Source organism: Rattus rattus, chromosome 1, assembly GCF_011064425.1.
Source record: "Rattus rattus isolate New Zealand chromosome 1, Rrattus_CSIRO_v1, whole genome shotgun sequence".
Lineage (NCBI taxonomy): Eukaryota > Metazoa > Chordata > Mammalia > Rodentia > Muridae > Rattus > Rattus rattus.
The window spans coordinates 253,022,585-253,044,615 of NC_046154.1; the positions used below are offsets into that span (position 1 = coordinate 253,022,585).

General features: G+C 53.3%; 1 protein-coding gene across 1 annotated transcript in view; it reads right to left on the reverse strand.

Moving 5' to 3' along the window:
- Positions 1-2,923: 2,923 nt before the first annotated feature.
- The window catches only part of Scube1 (signal peptide, CUB domain and EGF like domain containing 1), a 117,522-nt gene continuing 98,414 nt past the window's right edge, over positions 2,924-22,031 (reverse strand). The window contains 12 exon segments of the mRNA XM_032918762.1: positions 2,924-3,772; positions 4,507-4,586; positions 5,005-5,157; positions 6,456-6,653; positions 8,439-8,600; positions 9,461-9,628; positions 10,878-11,039; positions 13,421-13,624; positions 15,552-15,689; positions 16,796-16,912; positions 17,836-17,940; positions 18,210-18,329. Of these exon segments, the coding sequence (XP_032774653.1) occupies positions 3,620-3,772; positions 4,507-4,586; positions 5,005-5,157; positions 6,456-6,653; positions 8,439-8,600; positions 9,461-9,628; positions 10,878-11,039; positions 13,421-13,624; positions 15,552-15,689; positions 16,796-16,912; positions 17,836-17,940; positions 18,210-18,329 (1,760 nt within the window). The 3' untranslated portion in view covers positions 2,924-3,619.

Consider the following 22,031-nt stretch of genomic DNA (forward strand, 5'->3'; position numbering starts at 1 on the left):
TGGCTGTCTAAACAAGATGCTGGGGAGAGAGCACAGGCTCTGCCACATCACCTGGACCCTGAGGAGTCCCCCACTTGAACCTTGACGGAAGTTTTGACTTCTTGAGTCCTGCCCTGAAGAGGAGCTCTTTGTGCCGTTTCTGTGTTTTTGCTCACAAGTCCTTCGGCCTCCGTCTGAATGGCACCAGCCAGGCACTGCCCGCTTGAGCAGAAGGGCTGACCTATATCACTCTGCGCATCTTTGGTGAAGTCGGTAAATGTTTGCCAGGCTAGTCACACTTTCCAGCGCAAGAAGGAAGCACCGGCTTCTGTCCTGGTCGCGCAGACGAGCAGAAGGCTGCTGTGCCAGGTAGGTTGTATGTGACCTTGTTGTTCCCCCGTTAGTCTTTCTAGACATCTGGCATGCAGTAGGTACTCAGGAAATGTTTGCTGAGTGACACAACTCATTTTAGGCCCGTATTTTTTCTGCTGAGGGGTGGGACGAGAGGAGGCTCTGTAAGATACACAGTTTCCACATGTCACTTTAGGATCCACCCAAGCTGGACCAGCCAGGGCCTCCTTCTGTAGAAGCCAGCGGTGGGCATGCAGGCTCCCCAGTAAAGCTTTTGAACCGGGACTTCTAGGCATGTATTTCATCTGTGTGCTCCAAACTAACAGACGGCAGGAGGGGAAGAGTGGCCAATGTGTCCCTCCACCTTGGGCTGTGGTGTGCACTTGAGCATGGGACCACTCAAAGTAGGGAGGCAGTTAGGAAAGACGGCCTTGGGGGAGCCAGGGTTTGGGAAAGTAGTCACCAGCGGTAGCCAGTGTGACAGGAGTTGGGTGCCACAGGCAGTACCCGTTGATGGTGTTGCCTGAGATTTGGGGATGGAGTCAGGGTGAGAAGGGTGGTGTAGCCATAACCACAGGGCTCTGTAACCAGTACAAGTGGCCAGGACAATTAAAAGTCCCATTCGGAGTGGGAGATGGTGCGCCTCACTGTTGCGCTGGCCTTCCGTGCAGGTCCATCTTCTCCTTCGTGTAGGTGTTTCCAAGACAAGTACCAGGAGGTGCTGGGGACACGGGGAGGCTTCCTGGCTGTTCTGCTGGAGTGCCTCCAATTCCGGGTCCCACATGATGACCATCTTCTGGAACCTGGGGAACAAGCTGGTTTTCCTCTCACCTCCATAAAGGTCTTCAGGTTGCCTGGGTACGAAGCTCTACCAGGAGGGACTGTGCACCATGAAGCTGGAGGGAGACACACAGGCCCCTCAGCCTTCGCCAGGTGCCAAGGTTTTGGTGATTATTTGAGGGTGGGGTGGGGAGGAGAGATACAAAAGGACTCGATCATGAGCCTGGTCTGCACTGTATCCGCTCCTACCCCGGGGACACTGGGCGTGATGTGGCCACAGTGGGGGTGGGCATTCTGGAGAGAGGACATAGTTGGGTTTGTTAATGGGTACACAGGTGGCAACTGCCAAAAGCCACTCAGGGGTTGCAGGCAAGACTTAAGGTGAATGTGAGGACTCTTTCTGATGTTTTTGGTTTTGGGAGAAGATTAAAAACTAAACTTGGTGCCCTTAAGTGGGTTAATTTGATATGTCAACTTAACTGGGCAGGGCTGAGCCCCCAAATGCTTCTTGTGATGTGGTAGGGCAGTGACCTACATAGTGTTCCTGGCTCAGGCCTTCAATCTATCTACACAGATACTCAGCGTCTTGGCTTTCCTGTTTGCCAACTTGCAGATGACACCTTGTATCACTTCTTGGCCACTATAACTTTTGAACTGATTCCTGTAATTCCTTCTTAGTGTGCCTCCATATGTGTCCTTCTCTGCTTGGTTTTCCTGGAGATGGTAAGTGTTGCTGCATTCATTCTGCGGGACTGAGGATGACCAGTGGCCCAACTGAAGATGAAGAGAGCTTCTCCCTGGCACAGCTGGGCTGCAGGGCTTGTGAACTGCAGAGGCAGTCGGCCCTGACCTTTCTACCAGATGAAGAAAGTCCACCTGCCACGCTCCACGAAAGAGTGATGGCCATTGGTGATCCCTTGTGGCCCCATGTGGTAACCATAGCTTCTCCCTGAGTTCCAAGCCTGTGTTCAGATGTGCTCTGTTATCAAGCTGTGGTTCTCCAGGCCTGGCTTGCCGGCTCACACATCTTCAGTCTTCCGTGAGCCACATGTGTTTTCCGGAACAGTACATTTATACCATCGGACTGGCTGGGCTGGAGACCAGGAAACCTTGGAGTTCATTTTGAGATTTCCCCCATGTTCCTCCAAGTTCTAATATCCATTAATTTGAAGAATACAGACCAGTTTCTACGTGTATCTGACAGCTGGCAGCAAGCCATCTGAGGCACAGGCAAGGCCTCTGTGTGATGGGATGACTCCCCAGCCAGTGGGATGCCGTGTAGCCTGGCCACACAAGGGTTCCTCTCTTTAAGAGACTGGGAGGTGTCAGGGAGGCTCCTAATAGCCTCTGCCTTGGAGGCCTCCTCTCCCGGAACTTGCTTTCTCCTCCTGTTGCAGTAAAGAGTGGGGGCTGTCTGAAGACAGCCTGCACATCCCTGAGGAAGGCCTTGTTTCTGGTGACCTGCAGGCACAGTGCAGAGTCAGTGAGCGCTAGGACCCAGAGTGGGTGGGGGGTGCTTTCCACTGTGTTCTGTTGACAGTGGTGATGTTGCTTGTGAAGCCCCCCCCCCCGTCAATGCTTCAACACAACACCTAGTCCAGTCTTCAACAAGTCACATTCAACGGCATGTCCAAGCATATCTCTGTGCTCTCCCCAGGCCGGCGGGGGGTGGGGGGTGGGAGGAGGGGGGGGGGGGTGGGGGGGCCAGAGGTGGCAAGCGCTGGGAGGCGCAGTTTAATCACCAGGGGGAGGCTGGCAACAGTGGTTAGTGTTACAGTTGCTGAGGAGAACCCTTCTGAAATACCCACCCACATAGAGAAGTGAATATATTTAATATTTATATATTTATATATATATATATAGAACTTCTTTAGATGGTCTATTAAGGCGAAGCACAAGCATGTGAACTCCTCTCCTGGAGGACCTGTTCCATCTCTTACAGAGTCCCTTGAGCTCCATGACCCGGCTGTGCCCAGAAGAGCTGGCAGGGTGTGTTGGTTCCACAGGCACTGGCACAGGCTTATCAACTCCCCAGATGGCACCACCACACACCCCTCCTGCCCTGGCCTGGCCCTGTGTGGGTGACAATGGCCCGTGCTTTCCAGAGCCTGCAGGGAGCTGGACACACTCCTCTCTCCCAACAAACAGACCGGGCCAAGGGCACAGTCGTCCTGCTCCCCACATGGTGGGGACAGTATGTCCCGGCCCAGGCAGATCCCACTGCGGTGGTTCAGGAGGGAGTACTCTAGGTGTCCTGGGAGGCAGAGGGTAGGTGAAGGCTTTCCGAAGCACTGCTTCCACCCAGGAGTGGCAGCCCCACCAAGGGGTCTGTGCTGGGTCTAGGCCTTCCATGGGGGTGGTCCAGGCTGGATGGCTTTGCCAGAGGCAGGTATGGGTTTCTCAAGGCAGCCTGAAGGCCCATGAGCCTCCTTTCATCTCGTGCTGTGGAGGGAAGGCACATTCCCCTCCCACTTGGTTCCCACTGTCCCCACGCAGGACAGCTGGCTGGTTATTTGTAGGGCCGCAGGAACCGAGACACTTTGGAACGCAGAAGTTTGATAAAGGACCGGGGGAACATCTCCTTTGACTCCTGGGCTGTGTATTTGAAGTAGTTTTGTGGGTGTGCCAACACATCAAAGAGGGCCTTGATCAGCTTCTTGTCCTGCAAGACACGGGGACACTGTGGGACAGAGCACTGGCAGGGGACCTGGCTCCTACCTAAAACTAAATGGCAGCTCCAGGAGGAACCAGGAACTTGAGGGCAGCCGGCCAGCCTTGGGCCTGTCAAACCATCACCGCACCTCAGCGCCGTCTGGTGGAATAGAAGGCAACTGCTGAACAAGGGTGCGCCAGAGGCGTGTGGCCCCTATTTGTTTGCCTTAGGTGGAGAGTGCTCCTACCATCCAGAGGACGAGCTGGGGCCACCATATCAAGGCGGATCACCAGCACGGGTTTCATTCAGTGACAGCTAGATCCTCTGAGCCTTGCTTGGGATAATGCCTCTGCGTGACAGTCACAGCTTGCCCTCTAGGACAGACACAGTGTCCTGCTTCTTAGGGCAGTGGGTAGGATGAGGAGGAAGGAATCTAAGCCCAATGGCAGTAGGTAGACTCCACTGACTTTAAGACACCGTCCATTGAGCCATTTCACAGACGGGAGAGGGAGACTGAGGACTTCAGCCCAAGTACTTCACTAGGTCGGGGTCCCCATCTCCTAGTTGGCTTGTCATGGACTGGAGGGAGGACAGACAGTCTAGGTCCAGTCCTTTGTAAGGGCCCTTGGTCTAACACCTCCCCCCTCCCTGTCCCTTCTCCAGAGGTCAGGAGTCAGGGCAAGGGCAGGGATGGCCCTGACCCTTCTCCCAGAACCACAGGGATTCCCTTCCAAACAACTCACTTTCAAAATCTCCTGATGGTTCTCCGAGGCATACAAGCGCCCATCGCGCACGATGTCTTCTATTAGCTGCTGGTAGTCCTCTGGGAGCCGGCCAGCAGGGAGAGGGAAGGTGGAGGGGGCTTGAGACCTTACACCTCCCTCCTCTGCCCTCCCCAGCTCCCTGGACCCGCCTTGGACAGCTGGTGGTGGCTGGATGGAGCTGTGTCTCTTGGCCTTTGCTCTGGGGTCCCCTCCACCTGCTTTGTCCTCCTGGTGGCTTTGCTGCCCCTATTTAACCTTGCAAGCCCTGGTGGGGTGGGACCTTCTGTGAAGCCCACAGAGAGTACCCACAGTCCCCCTCTTCTTGCCTATACCCTTATACCCCTTGGGTTTCCACATTGCCTAGCCCTCAGTCCTGTCTCTGGTTTGTCAGAGGCAGGGATGTGCAACTCATTTCTGAGTTTCCAAGCCAGGCCTTGGCTGGACAGAGTGGGCTGTGACGAGATGGTGGTGTCTTACCGTCATAGGTGACGTAGGGCACTTGAAACCCTTTGCCACTGTTGGCCTCGTTGGATTTGAACTGGATCCAGAGTTTGCGGGAGCGGGAGGTGAAGGCGATAGGCCGCTCGTAGGTCTGGCACGTCTCATAGGTGGTGACTGACGTGGGCGAGGCTGTAGGGATGCAGGCCTTTGCAACCCAGGCCCGCAGCTCACTGCCTTAGGCCACTCACCTCCCCCACCTCATCAGCCTCCTGCACCAGAGCACCCAGCTCCTTTGGTCCTCCCTGGCCCTGCCCTTGACCTGTTGCCTCAACCTTCTCAGGCCATGTTTCTACTTCCTGCCCATGAAGCCTCCCTGCTGCTTCTTGCCCCCAGCCTTGTCCCTGTTACTCTGTTGAACTCCCCGTTACGGTCTCTCTGTCTCCCCCAGGCTCATGGCTCCTCCATGACAGGGACAGGAGACCAGCTCAGGCAGATGTAGGAGTTGAGCCAGCATGGACCAAGGCCACCAGAAACTCAGGCTTAAAAAGTCTTCTCACCTGGGGCTGAGTGACAAGGGTAACTCGGAGCTACTGACCCTCACAGGAGTGTTGCCTGTGGGTGGTCTGAGGGCCATGATGAGAGTGGATGGAGAACCGGGTCGCAGGCTGGGCTCTGACCAGCTGGGCGGGGACCTTCCTGCTCTAACCCTCCTTTTGTATACGGTGGCTTTCTGACCTGACAGCCAACCAACAAGTAGTCTATGTACGAGGACACAGAGCTCCACAAAGACTTTGGCTGAGTCCCCCTTTTCCCTCCACCTTCCTGCCCACAGATAGTCTAGCTTCAGACCAACTAGGCAGGCAGTTTTGTGCCTCTTTGGGTCCCTACCCTTCTCCCTTAATATTCTGGTTCACAATTCACTCCTATGGGTGACCACCACCCAATGACAGTAAAGTCTCTGAGGATAGGGCCAGGTCCCCTGCAGGTGTTCAGTTCCTTCCTGGGCTTTGTCACTGTCATGGCCTACACTGTTCTCCACCCCTGCTGAGGGCTGACTCTGTTTATCCTTCCACATCCTTCCCACACCTGACAGGGTGTATAGCTAGGGCTTCAAAAAGGGCTAGCCCAGGTATTTCTATGTGTGTCTGGATGGCCCTTGGTTCTTCCAAGCCTCTGAGGGAAGTCAGAAGCCTATTGAGTGGGAGGGAGCTTCCAGGGTCTCATTTGAGGTATGGTGGCATAAGGTATGGAGGGAACACTGTAGCTGGCTGGACAAATGGAAGAGACTGGCTGACAGGTTGAGACCACAATTGACTAGGTCCAGATTCCCAACTCGGTAGCCCTAGGCCTTTACGACCTTTCCCTAGAGTTCCGTACGGCTCAGATCTTATACCTGGCTCCTACCTCCCAGGGACCTTGGCGCCACCTGCTTTCTGAGCACATGAGCTGTTTGCTCTTACTGTCCCAGCCCAAAACCCAGAACATACCGCTCTTCCTCATGACCAGAACATCGCCACACTCATCCTCGATGGGCAGGAAGATCTCAGGGACCACAATGAGGATCCTGCGCTTGGGGGGAGGCGCGATGTGCCACACACACTCCGCATTGGCTGGGTAGTCTCCAGGGTAGTTGGGGGACTCGATATAGCCTGTGTAGTCACCAAGCTCGCCGCCGCAGTGCTGGTCTGTGAGTACCATGGCCAAGGGACTTTGTCAGGCTGGCTGCATGGGTGTTCTAGCCCTCAAAGGCATTAGAGGTGCGGGGCAGGGCTGGCAAGTACTCCTGTGCCAGCTACTGAGGTCTCCTGATAACTCACAGCAGGCCCTGCCTGGACTGCTATTGTGCAACCAGAGGGCAGGTCCTCAGCTGACACCACCGGGTTCCCTGACACCCGGTTGCTTGCCCAGCTTCCTTCTTTATTTTCTTCATGTTTTATGAGCCAGATGGTGCCTAGTTTCTTTGTTGTTTTCAGTTTTTTGGACTCTCTGTGTACCCTTGGCTGTCCTAGAGCTCTCTTTGTAGACCAAGCTGGTCTTGAGCTAAGACTTTAGTTAAAGGTATGTGCCACCAATGCCTGGCTGGTTCCTAGTTTTTGTTTTTTTTTTTTTTTTTTTTAACTTTTTTTTTCTTTTTTCTTTTTTTCGGAGCTAGGGACTGAACCCAGGGCCTTACGCTTGCTAGGCAAGCGCTCTACCACTGAGCTAAATCCCCAACCCCTGGTTCCTAGTTTTAAGCTTACAGTTTTAGCTCTTCAAAGGGAACTGAATGTAAGTAGTAGTAAATATTGGTAAATTTCCTGTGAGTTTTTACTTCCAAGTTTCTGAGACCTAGGTATGGGGGGGGCACACCTTTAAACCAAGCACTCAGGAGGCAGAGTCAGGCGGCTCTCTGTGAGTTCTAGGTCAGCCTGGTCTACACACCGAGACTCTATCTAAAAGAAGTAAGTTTCTGAGGAACAGTTCTGCCTCTCCAGTATTCTAGAATCTTCTCTCACATCTGGCTTCTCCAACTTTACTCATTAAAACATTTTTTTCAGTTAAATGTAATATTTAATTAATCTTTAATATGACATGGCTGAGGGTGCCTCTTCTTTGTTTGACAGATGTAACATGGCAGGGTTGGGGACAGCCCTGGACAAAGGATTGACCAAACCACCAACCTTTTAAGGCTTCTAGGTGGCTCTAGATATGACCAGCAGTCAGGAAGGAGCTGTGAACTTTTGGGTGGAAGTGTGAAAACTAGAAACTCTGAGAAACAGCCCAGAATGCTGGCATACACCTTTAGTCTCAGCTCTCTGGAGGCAGAGACAGGGGGATTCTTGTGAGTTCAAGGGCAGCCTAGTTTACATAGCTAGTTCTCGGCCAGCCAGGGCTACATAGAAAGATCCTGCATAGAGAGACTCCCAAAAGAAAAAATAAACAGTAGCAGAAGAAACTCTCAGAAGTCGAGTAAAAGCCCTAATTTAGTATCCTCTTATACCCCAGGACTGCTGTGCCAAGAGCTGGGAGCTGGTAGGAAAGGCCAAGCTGATATCCCACAAGGCCTTTCAGGTCCTCCTCCAGCCCTTCCACACTGGTCCCCGCTCAGTTCCATGTTTTCCCTTGCTTCCTGGCATTTATGTGGTGCCAGGTGATGGTTTAGGTAGTGCGCGCCTTCTATAGCTGAAGGCAGGCACTTGGAAGCTGCCTCATAGCCTGCCCCCTGCAGGCACAGAGCCTGCTTTCTTTCTCTGGGTACCCAGAAACCAGAGCAGGGTCTGGTCTGGGTTGAGGCTCAGGTCTCGTCAAGCATGCATGGGGAATTATGAACTGTAATGTAATCTCATTTATTGTACAGTGGGCAGAGCATTGGCTGCCCCACCTTGCCAGGGGCCAGTGGTCTCTACTCAGAATGTGGGGTCAGGTCTCACTTGCTCCCTCCCCCATTGCCCCGCATTCCCAGCTTCCCTCCTGGTTGGAGGGACACTTACTTTTGCAGTGTGTGACATTGGTGGAACCATCAAAATCGGTGCTGGTGTTGCCCGGACAGGAGATGCAATGGTTCTGGCCAAACTCGGGTTGATAGGTGCCCACAGGACATCGGATGCACCGGTGGGTGGTGGTATTGTAGTGGTGGCCGGGAGAGCAGTGTACTGCAGAGGGGACATGGGGGTGGGGTGCTCATGGGCGAGGATAGGGGAGCCCCTGTGCTCTCAAGACCCTACTCACCAAAAGACCTCACTGATTTGTCTCACCATCATGGGTAAGTGAGCCCAAGCTGTATGCGTCATGGTGGGAGGGACTGTTCACATCAAGGGTATATGGGGCTCATATAATGACCATTTAAGGGTCAAACTTACTTGAGGGGTGCAGTAGGGGGTGACAGTCTGACAGGAGGGGTTCAGGGCAGGAAGGGAAAGGAAGAGCTACAGCTGACATCTGTACCAAGTGAATGGGTAGTGGAGCAAAGATAGGGCTTCAGAGCTCTGTTCCTGGAACTGAGTGGGAAGTGACACAGAGCAGCCTGTGTGTCAGGGGACCCTCTGCCTATGGCAGGCTCTGCCTATGACAGTCCAGCCTCCTGGCCTTGACTGGCAGCACACAGGGTCACAGGGGGCGAACAGGACAGGGGATCGGGAGGGAAGGGTCAGAGAGTGAGTGAGGAGGGGAGGGTCTGGTGCACTGGAGAGAGGAAGCCTGGGGGGGTGGCTTGGACTGGTATGTCTGTTTTGGTGGGACTTCTCTGCCACTGCCTGCCTATATGTCCTCTCCTTGCCTCCTATCATCCTCTCTTCTTCTCCTCCTTCCAGCAGCCCACCTACTCCCTTGAGGTGCTGGTATCCCCCCTTTGACACTCCTGGTGTTCCGCAGGTTTGAGTCTAGCTGCTGTCCCTTTCTGCGTGACATGGTCCTGGTAACCCATGTCCACTGCTGGAGTCTCTGACTTTGGAGTTGGCCTTGCAAAGCAGAAAGTGGTGTGAGGGAACGTGTCCCTGGGTAGCTGGCCCCTTACCTTTGGCCTCACACTCCTGGAAAGAGGCAGTACCCGTCTGCTTGGTGAGCAGCCCACCTCCACAGGGGAAGCAGCTGGTACGCCCAGGCTCAGGCTGGTATGTGCCCACAGGGCAGGCCTGACAAGGCTTGAACCCATCTGCTGAGAAGAAGCCTGGAGAACACTGGCCTGGAAGTCAGAAGTCTCGGTTCAGGTTGGGAGATGTGCTGCAGCTACTCAGACATGAGGGCTTGGCCCCACCCTCCCTGGAAAAGGTACCCTGGGCAACTTGGAGATTGTAGGCCCTGGGTCTTGAGGCTGATGGTTGCTTACTGTATGGCTTTGCCAGCCTGCCCTCCCATCTCTCAGCAGCAGCATTGGCTGAGGCTAAGTAAGGAGCAAGGTCTGGGGTGCAGAGGAGGGGGTGTTCACACCCCAGCTTCCCAGGGGCAGGTCTCAGGTGCTTACAGAAGGAATAGCCCAGAGCCCTAGGCTGATGCTGTCTGATCTGTCAGCTGGACAGGTCAGAATAGGGGAGGCGGGAGGGGAGGGTCTTTGAGGCCTGGCAGAGACAACGAGGGATCACAAAAAAGCCACCCTGAGCTCAGCACTTCCACAGAAATGTGGGTGCAGATGTTCCAATATGGAGTGGGTCTAATGTCCTCTTGGCCCAGTCTCTGAGATCCTTAGCTTCCATCCAAGTGGAGACTTTCTTATCCCATGGCTACCCTGTGCTTTCTTTTTCCTTCAGAGCTGGGGACCGAACCCAGGGCCTTGCGCTCGCTAGGCAAGCGCTCTACCACTGAGCTAAATCCCCAACCCCTACCCTGTGCTTTCATGGCCACCACTTCCCTAGGCATCACATTCCTGGGAGCCAGAAGATGAGGGAGTAGCTGGCAACCACAGGGCCTCTGGGTGGGCTCTCTTGTGCCTTGGAGGTCTCTGCTCCTCGCCTACCCTTCTGGACACTACCCCTTTCCAGAGTTGAGCCCTTGATGTTTGTTCTCTAGAGTGGCCCAGTATGGCCCAGCGGGAGAGTCCGGTGGAGAACTCTGATCCATGTTGCAGAAGGGGCTGAGTGCCCCTGGTAAACTGACAACTGGCCTCTCAACCACCGACAGGGCAAACAACATGCTACTTCTTTATGTAGAGAGAGCTCTGGCTGAAGCCGATCTGGCTGGGGCAAAGCATCTCACAGAACGTGGAGTGTCGTTTAAGCCTTCGTCTTTTCTGTTACGAGCCACACCTTGGTCTGTCAATGATTGTATGTACGTGCTGTAAGGTCTTGTGCATGGTGACTCTGTGGAAACTGTGTGTCTTTGGAAGGGGTAGAGCTTCAGCCAAGGTCACAAGCTCAGGGAGCCTTGTAAGGGGCTGATGGGCCCTGTCTGGAATGTGTCCCCACCCAACCCTCTCCCTCCAGGTGGATCACACTCGCCTCCACATTCGGATACGTTGCGGGCACCAGCCAGACCCAGCCCTTCGCTGCTGGGGCACGGCGTGCAGCTGAGCTGGCCTTCCATGTCCTGGTAGGTTCCCGACACACACGGCAAGCATTGGCCTGGCTCACTACTGAAGTAGGTGCCAGGAGCACATGGTACTGCAGAGGCAGAGCAGAGAGACGTGGGTCAGGGGCCATCCCCGTGTGCAGACAGGACACAGCCCTAGTTTCCCAGGCTCTAAGCATCTATCCAGAAGAGTGGAGAGCACCCAGGTGGCAGGCATCTATGAGGATCTTATGGGCTACATCCTGATGCTCTTTCTAGAGTGTTCTGCACAGCCCTTCCCCACAGCTGTGCTCTAGGCTCCATCTGTGCCTCTGACCTACACCCTGCTCTCAGCCTGACTTTTTGGTTTTATCCAATATCCCTGTCCCCTGTATATCTCTACCGGGACTTCCCACCCCAAACCTCTTTTTCCTTTCCTGCCTGTTTGGAGAAGCTGGCACCTAAGAACACAGCCTGGGGACCAGTAGAAGGCGTGGGTGAGAGGAGCTGAGGCAGACAGACTACTATGGAGTAACACAGAGATGAAGGGCTCCACAGAGCCAGGGCCATGGGCTGCTGAGAGCCACAGAAGATGCTCATAAGAAGCCGTGAGGGAAGGGGAGCCATGTTTGTCACTGCGGGAGGCGGGTACAGATGTGTGAAGGAGGCAGAGGAAGATCCCTGAGGTTCCCAAGTGGACACGTGGGTATGGACTGCATATTCACCTCAGACACACGGAATCAGACAGACAGACACACACACAGACAGACAGGCAGACAGAAACACAGAGATAGACACATGACACAAAGACACAGAAATGGACGGGGGGGGGGAAGTACACACATGTGTGTACACAGAGAGCAGATATGACACGGTGTCCATAGCTGGAATATACTCAATTTTTTTGTTTTTTTTGACTAGGTTTCTGAAAACTGGAAATGACTCCCAGATAAGTTGTTAAAGGTAAGAGAATGACATCACCAAGCCCCTCACTGTCCCACATGAAACTCGTGCACATGCACGTGCCCTTTGTACGGAGTTCCTGACCTCGGCTCTTCAGGCCTGTCCAACACTTTCCAAGGAGCAGGGTAAGCGTCTGCATGTCCCTCCACCCCTCTCCCTCGACTTCCTGAACACACCCTCGGAGTACCCCTGAAGTCTTTCCCTAGACACTCTCCTGATGGTGAGGTACCTGCTTCCAGGCTGCAGTCAGCCTTTCTTCCATGGTCACCTCCCTGCACACAGCCTCAAGGAGACAGGCTCGCTAACACAGAGGCTCTGACACACCGAGGCTCACTCACCTCGGGCACGAGGGACTCAGAGCTGCATCTGTGGCCATATCATCTCGCCCGTGTGTGCACTGGCCTGCTCACTGCCCCTCATCCTCACGAGGACTAGGACTCTACCACCCAAGCCTTATGCTGCCAGTGAATCTGCTCTCTCTAACAGGGCAATCCCAAGTGATACTGCCTGGGTCTGCCTATAGTTACTGCCTCTGGCCTCTCTCCTATAGCCTGCTGGTCCTGGTCTCTTGTGGTTTGCCCTGAAGTTATCTGTATTTTGATGCTAATTCCACTGACCCAAGGACAGCTGCCTAGTCACTTACTCAGGGCTCAGGTGACTTCACCAGAACCTTCTCCCCATTTAATTTGTAAAATAGAGGTGAGGGCAGGTACAGGATAGAAGGAGGCCTGTCATTGGATGAGAAGGAAGGATGGGTGGGAGAAAAGTTTGAAGGAAGAGGAGGAGACAGGAACGGAAGAGAGGAGGAGATGAGAGAGTAGCCGTGGTGGGGACAACAATGGAGGATTCCACTCTGTACCTGTACAGGTTGTTATGAATGTTCTTAAGTAATGGATGTGTATAGGGCTTCATATGTTTAGGTGGGCAATTATATCTTATCATTTGGATCAGAGGTTATTGTGTTGTGTGTTCTTTCATGTAGCGATTTAAGTGTAAGAGAGTGTGCGGCTGCTAGAGGCGTTGGTCCGCCTCGGAATTGGGATGTGTGCTTCTGGAAAGGTATCTACCAGATATCATGGGGCACTGCGGTGTAGACCTAGTGGGGGATTAAAGACAGCCTTTTATTTTTTGTAGTTTTACAACAACAGATTTCTTGGATGGTACTCTGGGGTGGGGGAGGGGATGGGGGAGGTTAGGAAGCACTGCACACCTCAGACCTGCCTCACCCTCCCAGTTCCTCAGTCTGAGGGCTCAGCTCCCACCACCTCCTTTTGAACCACACTGCAGACTAGAGCCCAGGCTGGTCCCCAGGGGACTCGTGCCTCACTCCTGTGACTTCGCTGCACTGCCCTGTGTCAGTCCCCTCTTCTCAGAAGAGAGGGACTGTGCTCTAACCGACGGTGGCAAGAACAAATGCTCTCTTCCTCCGCAGGCCTGTCCCTCTGTTCCCGACATGTGCCGTGCATCTGACTTCCCTGAGGTCACTGCTGTTCACTGGGCTACCAGTGCCGGCCCACGAGTAGGGACTCACCACACTTGCCATCCTGTAGTATTTGGCCTATGCCACATGTCCCGGTCCCCTCCGGTGCCTTGGCTGGCCGCTGGGCCACCTCGTACTCAGTGCCGGAGACCTGGACGTAGAACTGGTGCCGGCCGATGGACTTCCGCAGAGCCTTGATGGCAGCCTGCAGGCTCTGCTCGGCACGCTTCCGCATGCAGTCTGCTTCGCAGGAGCCTGCAGGGGTGAAGGGACCCGTGAGAGAGAGTAGCTAATGGCTGTCTTCTCTGCTGGGGACTCCCCTGGCAAGGCCCTGTGCTAAGCTTCTGCCTAAACCATGTCAGTACATCCATAGTAGACCCTGGTTGGGGTATGATGGGGGGCACTAGAGGTGTCAGACAGAAATAAAAAGTTGAGGGTCTAAGAGGTCACAGAGTAGATCTGAGTTTGAGCCAAGTGCCCATTCTTGATTTCTGCCACTGTCTCCAGGGTAGCGTCCGGCTCTGATATGAGTAGATATAGTGTCCCCCAGGGCTGGACAGATGGCTTAGTTGGTTAAAGGTTTGTCATGCAGTCATGAAGAGCTGAGTTCTGATCCCCCAGATCCTAAGTACCCACATAAAAAACCAGGTGGATGTGGAACCCCAGCACTGGAGTAGGTAGACATGGGAATCTTCAGAGCTCGTGGCCAGCCAATCTCTAGAGTCAAAAGAGTTCAATGTTCAGGGAGAGATCCCATCTCTAAAAATAAGGGCCAGGCGTGGCTACTCGCCTTTAATCATGGCACTAAGGAAAAAGGATCTCTGTGAGTTTTGAGGCCAGCCTGTTCTACATAGCAAGTTCCAGGCCAGCCAGGGCTAACTAGTGAGATGTGTCTCAAAAAAAAAAAAAAAAGTGACATATTGGTTGTTGGCCTTCACAGGCTTGTTCCCCCGATGTGCACCGGCACTCCTGACCTCCTCTTTGCCATAAAGGTTTGAAGGCATGGTCCCTAGCTAAGCAGTGCTGTTTGGAGAGGTTCTGAAACCTACAGTGGTGGGGCTTAGCTAGAGGAAATAGGCAACGGAGGCAGATCCTCGAGGGGCTTAGTCCCTCTGTCTCTCTCTGCTTTCTGCTCGTCTCTGCTCTTCTTCCTTGCTGATCCCTGGGTGACAGCGTCCTGTTCTCTCTGATCCCTCTGCCTTTACCTGCTCTGTTCCTCTCCCTGAACCCCATTCCTTGCCACTTCTAGATTTCAGTCTCTAGTTTAGAAGGCTTCCAACACCTTTCCTTCCCTATGTATTCTCCAAGCCCTGCCACCTAGTCTCACCCAGCATCGCTGGCCTGCCCATATCTGCCTCCCCATAGATGAGAGTGCTTCTAGGGCAGCAGCCATGGCCACAATGCCCATGGCCCAGACCAGGCACATCCTGCCACGGCACAGCTGCCAAAAGCAATCAGATCTGTCACTGCCTACCACTAGAGCCAGGTAGGGTAGGTGTGCACCCCAGCATTCAAGAAGTGGAGGCAGGAGGATTAGGAGTTGAAGATTATTCTCAGCTGCATATCGGCTTTGAGGATTGCCTGAGCTACATAAGACCCTGTCTTAAGAGCAAACAACCCAAGCTAGGCATGGTGACACACACCTCTCATCCCAGCACTCTGGAGGCTTAGCAGGAGGATCTCTGTGAGTTTGAGTCTAGCCTGGTCTATATAGAGAGTTCCAGTACAGCTAGGGCTACATAATAGAACCTGTCTCAAAAGGATGACTACTACTACTACTACAACTACTACTACTACTACCACCACCACCACCACCACCACCACCACCACCACCACCACCACCTACAACAACAATGACAATAATAAATTACCAACCACTCACCTCGAGCTAAGGCTTGCCTGTATGAGGGCTCCATATCACAAGTTCCTCTTGCTGGCTGGGAAGAGGGCCTGGTTTGGCTACTGCCCCTGACCTTCCTGCCCTAGCAGGCACATAGAGTTGGGGTACTTTGCTGTCTCTGCCCCTTAGCTGTGCTCCAAGTGTTTACCTTGCACTGCCTTCTGCACTCAGGGCTACAGAGCTTGACCCGCAGTGTGCAGCGCTTCCCCAAAGCCCTGACTTCCCTATGGCTCACTGAGCCTCACATCTACTAGATTCACTGTCTCCAAGAAGACCACTCACCTGAGGCCTCATCCACCTTCATCTCCACCTCAAACTCTGCCGTGATGTGGGACACCTCCTTGGAGGGGGACTTGCGGCCTCGACGCCTCTTCTTGGAGGAGTCACACTTGAGGGTCACGAAAGTCACGTGGCAGTTGTCTGAACAGAGAAGAGTACACTGTGGCAAAGGTGATCTGGGTCAGAAGCAGGGTCCTTCCTAGTCCCACATGCTAACTGCCATGGGCAAGGTCCTTCCGGGCCATGGGACAGATAGACACTGTGGTGGTCTGAATAAGTGTGCCCTCCCCCATGAGCCCATACATAGGGAGTGACACTATTAGGAGGTGTGGCCTTGTTGGAATAGCTGTGACCTTGTTGGAGGAAGTGTGTCACTGTGGAAGTGGCTTTGAGGTCTCCTATACACAAACTATGCCCAGTGTGGTACACAGTTCCCTTCTGCTGCCTGCAGATGAAGTTGTAGAGCTCTCAGCTCCTTCTCTAGCACCATACCTGCTTGCACTCCACCATGCTTCCTGCCACGGTGATAATGGACTAAACTTCTGAACCTGTAAGTCAGCCCCAATTAAACGTTTTCCTTTATAAGAGCTGCCTTGGTCATGGTGTCTCTTCACAGCAATAAAACCCTAAGTCAGACACCAGACCAGAGCTGCATGGGGTTCCACAGGGACTGAGGGCTGAAGTGAGTCTTGAGTCCAGCCTTGAGTGACATCCCACCGTATATGGAGGTACCTCATAATAGCGAGGAGCCCATGTGTCTGCTTGGCACCTGCTGAGGGTTTGGCCAGGAGACCCTACGCCCCAGGTAAAGCCAGCTGAGGGCTGAGTTTTGCAAGTCTGTGGAAGGATCTCCAGAGCCCAGAGATAAAGGCTTCACTCTTCGGCCTTTCGCCGTGCTGTTAGCTGCTTTTCTCTCAGACTGAGACCTGAAATCTCTTCCATCAGGGCTCCATCAGGCCATAAAGAGTATGAGTATGTGTGTGTGTGTGTGTGTGTGTGTGTGTGTGTGTGTGTGTGTGTCTGTCTGTCTGTCTGTCTGTCTGTCTGTCTGTGTGACAGTGGCCTGTTAGGTGCTGTAGTACCCATGTGTCCCACTCATGACTATTGCAGTGTGGGCCAGACATGTCTCAGAGAGCTTCAGGATCCTGGTGAAGGACAGACAGGTGGGTGCCTCTGCGTGGCAACCCAACCCGGAAGGCCTGGGCACTTCTCACTTTCTAGGTGAGCAGGAGAGGCAGCCCACTTACCTAAAAGGGGATGCCTCAGGGTATCCTTCGCTCGCTCCTGGCTGCGGGGCCGCAGGTGGCACTTGGCATCTCTGATCTTGAAGCGGGCCTTCTGTCTGATGGGGGTGGTGGGGGCATCTGGGGAAAGCCAAAATTCCCCCAGGTGGCGGCCTCTCCTGTGGGCAAGGAGGTAGTGGGGGACGGGGGCTGCCAGAGGACAGGTCCTTCTGGAGCTAGCTGGGGCTTGGTGTGGGCCCTTCTGCCCCGGCAGCCCTCCTGGGTGGAAGAACTTCCCCTGACCCACTCATTATTCTCTCTCTAAGACCTGAAACAAGTGTACACATGGCTGGTGTGGTCAAGCTCAAGGCCAGGGGCCAGGCAGAGGTCTTCTATGGGGAGGAAGGAATGCTGCTCACCTCCGCCTTCAGGGCCTAACTCATAGACAGGACTTGTCCTTGTAGGAAAGAGGAGGGAGGAGAAGTGTGAGGAAGGGAGGGGCTTCAAACCCTAGGACACTTAGGACCTCTCCAGAGCAGAGCCCAGCTCCACAGACTGGAGTCCTATGACCTTGAATGCTCAGAACCCATCCTAGATGTCACAACTTCCCAGCATTCTGAGCTATATGGGAGCAGAGTCCTGAGAGGCAGGGACCCTGAACACCTCTTAGACATAGTGTTCAAGGGCATCTCTGTGGCCTAAGATCAGGGCTATCCTTTGCTACATAGCTTGTTCAAGGCCAGCCTAGGCTATATGAGCCCTTGTCTCAAACAATGGCAGTAGCAGAGGACTGTGGGATCTCAACATTTGGCAGTTACTAAATCACTATACTACTGTGACCTCAGTTAGAAAGGCCCTCTTCTGCCTCCCTGACTGTGGGCTGGGCCTCAGCCTCCAGGCTGCAAGGTCCTGGCCCTGTCATGTTTCCAGAATCCTAAGCCATGATGGGCAGGGCCCAGAAAGGGAAATGCTTCCCTGAGCGATCCTCGTCCCTCTCTTGACTCATGCACTGGATAAAAACGGAAGGGGCTATTCAGTTGTTCAGAGTAGATGCCCACGGTTACCTGAGCAGCCGGCCCCCACACCAGAGCTAGTGCCATTGCGCTTTGGTGGTGCCTTGCCCTGGAGACCTGGAACACCACAGCTCAGGATGTAGCTGGTTTCTGAGTCTGTGGAGAAGTCAGTGGGTGTTAGCCAGGGTGTACCTCCCTTCTAGGGGCCCAGATTCCTGAGGTCTCCAAGCAGTTGCTGAATGAAAGTCAAGACTGACCCCTGTAGATGTGGCCCAGGTCTACAGAGAGCCAGGGAGCCAGCTGTCTAGGAGCATTCCTGACTGGGAGCTCCACACTGGGCTCTGTCCTGCTGAGCAGGGGCAGGCAGGTGTGTACCCCAGGAAGCAGCACGTTAACCCATCCCATCCCAGAGGGCCAGGGGTTACCTGGCATGAAGAGACTCTGGCCCAGGCAGGACAGGAAGCAGTTTTCCACTCCACCCACCTTGCCACAGGACAGCTGGGCCTGGGCAGAGGCCTTGGACCGAGACAGGCACCCGCTCATCTCTGAGGAAAAGAGACACACAGAGGGCTTTAGTGAAGCCAGAGGACCTTGTGGTGCTAGCAGGGGGCCCTGAACGCGGATCAGTCCAGTCTTCCAACCTCCTCACAGGGCCGGACAGTAGCAGGAAGGCACTGCAGATCCATTTGGCAGTGTCAGGTACTGGCTACTGACAGTCAACTTATTTTGTCCCCCTATTATCCTGCTCTTGGCTGTCTGAAGAAGGGCCATGTGCATCCTCAGACAGAAGCTGCTGAAGGCAGACCTGTCCTTAGAGCTAATGTCCGACTTCCTCACACACGCAGGCCAAACACCAATGCGTATGCCATAAAAGTAAATAAATAAATAAACAAATAAATAAGATTAAAAACATCCTCAGGAAAGGGGCTGGGGAGATGGCTCAGGCTGTAAAGTGCCTTTTTCAGTGCAAGCTCAAGGCCCTACGCTCGGATTCACCAGCATGTAAAAGCCATGTGTGAGAGCACATGGGGTGAGCGTCGGTGGGGGTGGTGTCGGAGACAGATGGACCTCATTCATCAACTAGCCTAGCTCAGTGAATTCCAGGTTCAGTGAGAGTCCCTGCCTCAAAAGAATAAGGTGGAGGGCAAGAAAGACTCCAAGTGTAGACTTCTGGCTACCACACTCACATGGACACATTGGCATGTGTACCATACACACACATCAGATATGCACATATACCACAGCTAGCTAGCTAGATGATAGACAGATAGATAGATAGATAGATAGATAGATAGATAGATAGATAGGGAAGGTAGCATGCACTTAGTAGGCATCTGATGGTCTGAGCCAGAACAGGCAGAGTGCCACATATTCTGAGCCAGTGCCCAAGCCAAGCCACTCCAATGACCAGATTACAAGGCTCCATCAAGCCATATCCTTCCACAAGCAGGACAAGTCACACTTAGACTCTCTCTAGTCCAACCCTAACACTGCCTGAAACAATTTTACCTCACACTTGTCTCTGAGGATGCCTTTGCCTGAAACACAACCCCACCTCCACCCCCGCGGTCACTGCTCCACTTGCTGTGTGAGGTGCTGAGTGGCCAGTGCTTTCCTTGGGATTCTGAGCCTACTTTCTTACAGCTCGATCTCCCCAGGGCATCACCAGTTCCTACAACCATCCTGAACCTTTGATCCAGAATTGAACCTAGGACATGCTAGTTAAGTCTCTGACATTGAGCTGAGCTCCTGGCCCCAGCCAACCTGCTTCTTCTTAAATTTTTATGTGTATGGGTGGTTTTTTAGCTCCATGTGTGCCTGTGTACCAAGGTGTGTGTCTGGTGTCCATAAAGGTAAAAAGAGGGTGTTGGAGTCTCTCAAACCACCCTGTAGGTGCCAAGAATCTATCTTGGGTCCTCTGGAAGGGCAGGCAACGCTTTTAACTGCTGAGCTATGTCTCCAGCCCCCCCTGACTTCTTCCTTGAGAAGCCCTTATTTTCTTGGTGCTATGCTTGGCCAAGGAAAAACTTCACTGTACAGGATTCTATTAAAATCATTTGCCTAGGGCCAAGGGATGGCTTAGCTGGTAAAATCTTTGCTCCACAAGCATGAGGACCTGTGTCTTAGGGTTTCCATCGCCATGAAGAGACACCATGACCAAGGCAACTCTTAGAAAGGACAACACCTAATTAGGGCTGGCTTACAGATTCAGAGGTTCAGTCCATTATCATCAAGGGAGGAAACATGGCAGCATTGTAGGCAGATATGGTGCTGGAGAAGGAGTTGAGAGTCCTAGGTCTTGATCCAACTGCAGCCAAGAAAGGACTGTACCTGGAGCAGCTAGGAGGAGGGTCTCAGAGCCCACCCCACAGTGACACACTTCCTCTAACAAGGCCATACCTACCCCAACAAGGCCACACCTCCTAATTGCACCACTCCCTGGGCCAAGTATATTCAAACCACCACAATGTGAGTTTGATTCTAAGAACGCACTTAAAAGAAGCTGGGTGTGATGCATGGGATTGTAGTCCCAGTACTGGGGAAATTTGCTAGAGTGGTAGAGGAAGGCGTCTGATGCCCTGCTTGGGCTTCTCCATGGTGAGCATCTACGTAGTCATGTGGTGGTTCACGACACCCATTCAATGCACCAAGACCCAACTGTTCTATTTCTGAATTGCAGAGTGAATTCTGTGCACAGCATGTGAGTTACCTCCCAAGACAGCTGTTAACAGGAAAGAAAAAAATGAACTCGTAAGAGGTGCCGTTAGTCTGAACACGCAGGAATTACTCAGCTGGTGAGCCAGTTGTCTGTGGCTACAGATGACAGGGTAAATGTTTACAGAAAGCCACAGTGGAGCTTTTAGAGCAACTCGGGAGTGCTAAGAAAAACTAAGCACTTTATGGTGCTCAGCTGAACCCAGACGTCCACCATTCAGGAGCCAGAAGTCGCTGGAAGTAGTTTTCCAGATCATCACCCTCAACGGGCTGCTTTGACCTGAGAACTAAGGTCAGGGCTTCAGCTGGCACAGACAGCCAAATCCTATGCACCATCATAGACACTCTACCCGGTGGCAGTCTGATCCTAAGGGCCAGGAGGATGCTATCTGCCCCAGGGGGCCCCCACACATAGATGGCTGCTAACACCTTCTTGACACCCCACCCTGTGGGACCAAAACAGCCAGGGAAGGTTTTCCTGTGTCCCAGCAATTCATTACTGTGCTGGAACCAGCTTAGCCCCAGACAGATATAAAGACAGGCTGGAAATATGCTTTAGGCCACCCTCGGGGCCCTTGGTAGGTAGAAACAGTCAGAGTTGTTTTTAGATGAGCTGAAGGAGTCCTGCTGAGAAGGATCCTTGCACTCTCAGGAGCTGGAAAAAGATTTCCTGCCTTCACATCTGGGGCACTCGGAAACACCAGGCAAGTAATAGACTCATTTTATTGGAGGAGTTTGTCATGGAGTGCTTAGAAATGCCACTGTCTCTATTATCCTTGCTGCCCTGGAAGACCAGGAATGAATTTTCCAGAATGTAAAGTCACCATGGAATATCCTTAGCTGAGGCTCTTCAGAAACTGTCCCAGTGCACTGAAACTGACTACCCAGGACTCAGAGCTGATGGCTGAGGTCACACAGACAGCTTAGCCAAAGACCATAGGAGGAAACCTACTCAGAGGTCAGCTACTGCAGAGCTCCATGGGCATGCTCCTTGAGGCATGCTCACACTTCAGTCTTTTTTAAAAGGCCCTGAATGAGGCACCACTGGTGGGGGTCTGTCTTAGTCACCGTTCTATCGCTGTGAAGAGACACCATGGCCAAGGGAGCTCTTACAAGAGAGAGCATTTAATTGGGATTATAAGGGTTAGGAGGTGTGGCCTTATTGGTGCAGGTGTGGCCTTTTGGAAGAAGTGTGTCGTTGGGGGTGGGCTTTGAGATTTCAAAAGCCCATGCTAGGCCTAAGCTCTCTGCCTGCGGGTCAGGTGATAGCTCTTGGCTACTGCTCCAGCACCTCCTGCACGCTGCTGTGATGATACCTCTGAAGCTGGAAGCGTGTCCCCAATTAAATGCTCTCTCTTGTAAGAGCTCCCTTGGCCATGGTGTCTCTTCACAGCGATAGAACGGTGACTAAGACAGACCCCCACCAGTGGTGCCTCATTCAGGGGTTGCACCCCATTGAGGATTGGATGGGTCCTGATGCTTCAGGTATCCTTGGCTTGGGGGTGCGGTGGGGGCATGGTGGTTGACATGGA